This window comes from Salpingoeca rosetta (genome assembly GCF_000188695.1).
Source record: "Salpingoeca rosetta unplaced genomic scaffold supercont1.5, whole genome shotgun sequence".
Lineage (NCBI taxonomy): Eukaryota > Choanoflagellata > Craspedida > Salpingoecidae > Salpingoeca > Salpingoeca rosetta.
The window spans coordinates 517,536-523,091 of record NW_004754929.1 but is presented as its reverse complement, the minus strand read 5'-3'; the positions used below and the strand labels follow the sequence as shown (position 1 = coordinate 523,091).

The 5,556-nt window shown below is 54.4% G+C and overlaps 3 protein-coding genes across 3 annotated transcripts in view; 2 read left to right on the top strand and 1 right to left on the bottom strand.

The window, feature by feature from the left end:
* Positions 1–1,587, top strand: part of PTSG_02184 (uncharacterized protein) — a gene marked incomplete at both ends in the record, with an annotated part of 6,684 nt that extends 5,097 nt beyond the window's left edge. The window contains 4 exons of the mRNA XM_004996613.1: positions 174–240; positions 475–545; positions 722–810; positions 1,122–1,587. Coding sequence (XP_004996670.1) covers positions 174–240; positions 475–545; positions 722–810; positions 1,122–1,587 — 693 coding nt within the window. The remainder of the gene's footprint in view (positions 1–173; positions 241–474; positions 546–721; positions 811–1,121) is intronic.
* A 53-nt stretch (positions 1,588–1,640) lies between these two features.
* Positions 1,641–3,813, bottom strand: PTSG_02183 (inner membrane protease subunit). The gene is made up of 5 exons (XM_004996612.1): positions 3,707–3,813; positions 3,342–3,433; positions 3,113–3,182; positions 2,744–2,908; positions 1,641–2,527 (listed from the first exon to the last, which is right to left on the bottom strand). Exons 1-5 carry the CDS (start codon positions 3,800–3,802, stop codon positions 1,883–1,885), a joined length of 1,068 nt encoding a protein of 355 aa, XP_004996669.1. The 5' UTR covers positions 3,803–3,813; the 3' UTR covers positions 1,641–1,882.
* The window catches only part of PTSG_02182 (alpha-galactosidase), a 3,793-nt gene continuing 2,032 nt past the window's right edge, over positions 3,796–5,556 (top strand). The window contains exons 1-4 of the mRNA XM_004996611.1: positions 3,796–3,992; positions 4,261–4,288; positions 4,441–4,474; positions 4,828–5,305. Of these exons, the coding sequence (XP_004996668.1) occupies positions 3,867–3,992; positions 4,261–4,288; positions 4,441–4,474; positions 4,828–5,305 (666 nt within the window). The 5' untranslated portion in view covers positions 3,796–3,866. The remainder of the gene's footprint in view (positions 3,993–4,260; positions 4,289–4,440; positions 4,475–4,827; positions 5,306–5,556) is intronic.

Genomic DNA, 5,556 nt, shown 5'->3' with positions numbered 1-5,556 from the left:
CTCTCTCTCTCTCTCTCTCTCTCTTCTCTCTCTCTCTCTCTCTCTCTCTCTCTCTCTCTCTCTCTCCCTCTCTCTCTCAATACCATGTCGCTTCCCAAAACATCCAATACGTGCCCCTCTCACCCTTCACGGTCATTGCGCCACTGCCACAATCACCACCACCGCCATCTCAGCCTGGTATGCTCCCGCCGCCGCCTCCACCGCCCCCATTCGTCATGGAATTCGACTTCAACCGACAAAGTGCGCTGCGGCACCAATCCAATCTAGCCTGTACCCGTGCGCGTCTCTGTCTGTGTGTATTGTGTGTGTGTGTGTGTATGTGTGTGTGTGTGTGTGTGTGTGTGTAAATTGTGTGTGTGTGTTGTGTCTCGTCAACAAGCGCCTGCTGTTCTGTGTGATTGACGCCTCCACGCCCTACATCTAACTCTTGTGTCGACACCGCTGCTGCCGTCGTCATTTGCACACGCGGTGCAGTCTCGACGGAGGACCTGCAGCCGCTCTCTGATGAGCAGCTGGCGGAGATGGAGGGGAACACACGCCAGCAGGTACGGCATCACACATGCACACACACAGGCTCATGCACGCGCATACACACGTGTGCACATGCGCATTCGAACGCACGTCGCTGTTGCTGTGCCACAACCAACAACACTTGCATTCACTGCCACCACCCGTGTCACGAGCACCCATGTCACGACCACCTCAACGCTGATGGCTGCAGGTGATGGCGCGCATTGCGTTTCTGCGGCGCCTCAAGCGCGATGTGGATGCACTCATTCTCAGATTCGGTCAATATGAGACGCTCGCAGAGTACGCCTGCTCCTATGCACACACACACACACACGTGTGTGTGTGTGTGTCTGTCTGTCTGTCTGTCTGTCTGTCTGTCTGTCTGTCTGTCTGTCCGTCCGTCTGTCTGTCTGTCCGTCCGTCTCTCTCTCTATGTATGTGTGTGTGTGTTCTTGTTTCCGTGTCCGTCCGTGTCCGCGTTCGTGTATGTGTTTACGTGTGTGGGTATGCGGTGTATAATTGTTCTGTGCTCCCACCCCCCCCCCCCGTGCTGACTTGCGTCGCATCTTGCTCTTCTGTGCGCGATGATTGTGGTCCGTGTGCACCATCAGGCCACCCGCTCCCACGGCTGCCCAGCGCAATGATGATGATGATGACGACGACGACGACAACGCTGGTGATGATGATGATACGGCAGAGAAGAAGGCGGAACAAGGCGGTGATGGCAACCACGACGACGATGAAGAAGAAGAAGATGATGGTGATGATGATGATGACGACGACGACGACGATGATGACGATAACGATGAAGAAGAAGAAGAAGATGATGATGATGATGATGACGATGCGGAAGTGGAAGAGGTGGTGGCGGATCCACCACCGCAGAAGAACGACACGACAACATCTCATGCTAACAACGGTGACGATGATGACAATGATGAGGATGATGATGAAGACAAGCAGGCGCCGTTACCTCGTCAAATGTCCCATGAGGAGATCCGTGCGCTGCGTCTACGCGCCCTCTCCCAATCTGCCAGCCCCTCCAAGCAACCGAATGACAGCACCGCCAAGGAGTGATGCCGTGCGTTGTCGCATCCAACATCACCCGCCAGCATCCAACAACATCACTTCCCGTGTGCTCGCTCAACCACTCATCTCATGTGCCCCCCCCCCCACACAGTACTCCTCCCCAAGTTCTTGGCTGTTACTTGGTTCCATAGTCCTTCGTGTCAACGTGCTGTCTGTGTTGTGCTGGATGTCTGTTCTGGATGTCTGTGCTGAATCATCAATACAAATAACGAGCCAACAACACACCATGACCACGCCATCAAACGGTTTATTGACTCAAACCTAACACAAACCACGGACTCAGCTATCTCACAGCAGGCGTCGTGCTGTTACCACCATCGATACCATGGCCCCTGTTGTGGCCGTCATAATCACCACCACTGCACACCTCGATTCTCTCGCCCTCCGCCACCCTTGTAGCACCGTCAGCTTGCTGCGGCACCTGTCCGCCTTTGTTAACCTCGCCCTCTTCCTCCGTCGCTCCAACCACAACAACAACACCATCAGCACCACAACTATCGCTATCGCCACCACCTCCAAGCCCGCGCCCTTGCTGCCTTTGCGGCTCAAGGGGCGGCCTGTCGTCGCCTTCCTGCTTGTTGTCGGCAGTGATTTGTGCCACCACAGCCCGATGCTGGCCAGAGGTGGTGGCATTACTCTTTGGTCCGTGTCTTCGCAACCCTGGCTGCGTGGTACTGTCTCCAACCGCCGGACTAGTTGCGTCACCACTGCCCTCTTCCTGCACTGACGTGTGCTCCCCTGGCCTCGTGCAAGCAGCTTGGCCCTGTTCCTTCTCCTTGCTGCTGCTCTTCTTGATTGCTGCTGTCATGCTCTCTTCGCAGTGTTGTGATGGTGATGATGATGATGATGATGATGATGATGATGATGGCGATGGGAGGAATTGGGGGAGCTCGCGCTCAATGAACTTGAATTGCTGCGGCGGCCACACCTGCATAACAGGTTGTGGGAGGAAGGAAGGAGTGGGAAGACATAATCAGTGAGTGGGTGAGTGAGTGAGTGTGTCAGTGAGTTAGTGTGTCAGTGAGTGAGTGAGTGTGTCAGTGAGTGAGTGCGTGAGAGTACGCACGTTCGTCACAACCTTCGCATTCGCGTCTATATGCTTGCAATCACACATACACACACGCACACATGCACGCACACGCACCCTGGCCACGACGCGTGATGTGACGAGGGCAAGCGGAACAAAGCCGTAGGTGCGAGAGTCTGTGGAGTTGGACAGGTTGTCGCCCTGCAGCCACACACGCCCGCGCGGCACCGTGCGGAAGCGCTTTGGAAAGCCAGTGGGGTTCACGCACACACGCTCCCCTTCCTGCACCACGAAGAAAAGGAGTGGAGTTCGGGAAGGAAACGATGAGACGGGGAGGGAAGCTGGGGCGGGATGGGGTGAAGTGAAGTCCAACACCCCATAATCACACCAGCAGGCAGGAAGGAAAGTAAGGTTGGGCCAAAATACACATGCACACACACACACACACACACACACACACACACACACACACACACACACACACACCATGGCGATGATCCGCTTGCAGACGAGGCTCTTTGGATTGGTGACGGACTTGGCCACAATCACGTCGCCCCTGTTGAGGAAGAAACGCACAGGGCCTGCAGGATGAGTCAAAGTACCAGGCTGCTGTGCAGCACTGCAAGCATAAGCAAGTACAGAAAGTAGCAAGAACGCAAAGGAAGCAAACAACGCAAAGGAAGCAAACAACGCTATGGACGCAAGGCACACGTACCGCTGCAGCTTGCCCATTCGAGGGGTGATGGTCTCTGTGAGTAAGATATCTCCGCTGGGATTGATTGTCGGCATCATCGAAGGCCCTTTGCTCTAACACACAGCACCACCATCCACACCATGATGTTGCCGTGGTGAAAACACATGTACTCCAACCGCACACAAAGCACACAAAGCACACTAAGGACAACAAACGCGCACAGCACAACAAGCACAATAAACGCGCACAGGACACAACTGCAAATCAAACGACCACTGCAAATCACACGCACACAAACGCACACCAAACGCCAAACACACAAAACGCACGCACATAGAGACAGAGCACGCACAGAGCACGCACACACATAAGACCGCACAACGCACCACTGTGAGGTTGCCGATGTAGGTGGTGGTGATGTGGATGCTGCAGCCAGCAGCCACAGCCGTCACCACAAACCTCTTCCCCAACGCCCACAACATCTGTGAAAGTTCATGTAAATTATTCACATATTTTCCGTATCCTCCTCCAGTAACGACGGCAGTGATGATGAGGATGATGATGATGCGGGCTCAGCCGCCTGTGGTGCTACTTGCTGTTGTTGGGGTGCTGGCTTGTCTGCCAGCCACCTCCCTGGCCTACGACAATGGCGTTGCCCTGAAGCCAGCCATGGTGCGTTTATTATGTTCGGTATCTCGTGTTGCATGGCAATTTGTCCTGGTTTGTCGTGGCTGCTTGCGTGTGGCGGTTTGTCGTTTGTTGTTTGGTGCGTGTCGTGGTGTTGACAGGCTGCAGTGGAGCTGTTTTCAGATGGGGTTCTGTGAGGTTCGCTGAAAGGCTTGTCCCACTGTGTTGCTTCTGACCGTTCTGTTTCCATTTGGCTGTTTGGCGGCTGCATGGGACCGGATGTGTGTGTGTTTTATTGTTTTCCTTCGCACAGGGCTGGAACACTTGGTGCACCCTCAGTGGTACGGCGACTACTTTGCCGTGACGTCTCCTTGTTTGACGAGTATCGAGCTTTGATTTCTGCTGCTGCTTTGGTTATTTTGCTACTTATGCTTCCTTCATCACTTCACCCCCAATCTCATGATTGCGTCTTCTTGGCCCTTCCAACACAAAGACTGCCACAACGGCGACAACAAGTACTTTGACCGGTGAGTATCTTTATCTGTGCGCGTTCTATCTGACTGTCTTCGTGGCACGCGAGATCTTCTTCTTCTTCTTCTTCTTCTTCTTCTTCTTCTTCTTCTTCTTCTTCTTCTTCTTCTTCTTCTTCTTCTTCTTCTTCTTCTTCTTCTTCTTCTTCTTCTTCTTCTTCTTCTTCTTCTTCTTCTTCTTCTTCTTCTTCTTCTTCTTCTTCTTCTTCTTCTTCTTCTTCTTCTTCTTCTTCTTCTTCTTCTTCTTCTTCTTCTTCTTCTTTTTTTTTTATATCTTCAACACCGCGCTCTTGCAAGCCCAACTCACAATCACCCGCCCTGAAATGCGCCCACGTCCCACTGCCACCAAGATGCAACGAGTGGGAGATCCGCGACATTGCCGAGGCCATGCTGACCAACGGCATGTACGACCTCGGCTACCGCTACATCAACCTTGACGACTGCTGGGCCGCCACGGAGCGTGACGCCCAAGGCAACATCCAGCCAGACCCCGACCGCTTTCCCTCCGGCATGCGGGCCATGGCCGACTGGCTGCACAAGAAGGGCCTCAAGTTTGGGCTGTATACGAGCATGGGCTCTGCCACGTGCAACCGCGGCGGCCGCCCCAAGGACATCCCAGGCTCCTTTGGCCACTACAAGGAGGACGCAGCAACCTTCGCCTCGTGGCACATGGACTACGTGAAGGTGGACTGGTGCGGGCACGACCTGTTCGACTCGAAGCTGCAGCACACAGAGCTGTCAAATGCGCTGAATGCCACGGGCCGGCCCATCTGGCTCGAGCTCTGCCGCGGCTACTCGTACGACCCCATCCCGCCATACGTCGCCGAGGTCAGGCACACGTCGTGCTATGCGGGATGTTGGGGAGAGGAATGGCTGTGCCTGGCGAAGCGGGTGTGATGGAGTGAGTGTTGTGCGCGGGGACGCATATTGAATGCAGGCGACTGTGTTGGGACATAATCTTTGTGCGCTGACCTTTGCGTGTGTGTGTGTGTGTGTGTCTGTCTGTCTGTCTGTGTGTGTGTGTGTGTGTGTGTGTGTGTGTGTGTGTGTGTGTGTGTGTGTGTGTGTCTGCGTGTGTG

What these genes read in the sequence shown, in the direction of transcription:
- PTSG_02183 (XM_004996612.1), bottom strand. Translation starts at nt 3,802, where the DNA reads ATGTTGTGGGCGTTGGGGAAGAGGTTTGTGGTGACGGCTGTGGCTGCT. An exon ending in CGAATGGGCAAGCTGCAGCG is followed by an intron (nt 3,183 to 3,341) that starts GTACGTGTGCCT and finishes CTTCCTCAACAG; the next exon opens with GGGCGACGTGATTGTGGCCA. An exon ending in CATCACGCGTCGTGGCCAGG is followed by an intron (nt 2,528 to 2,743) that starts GTGCGTGTGCGT and finishes CCTGTTATGCAG; the next exon opens with GTGTGGCCGCCGCAGCAATT.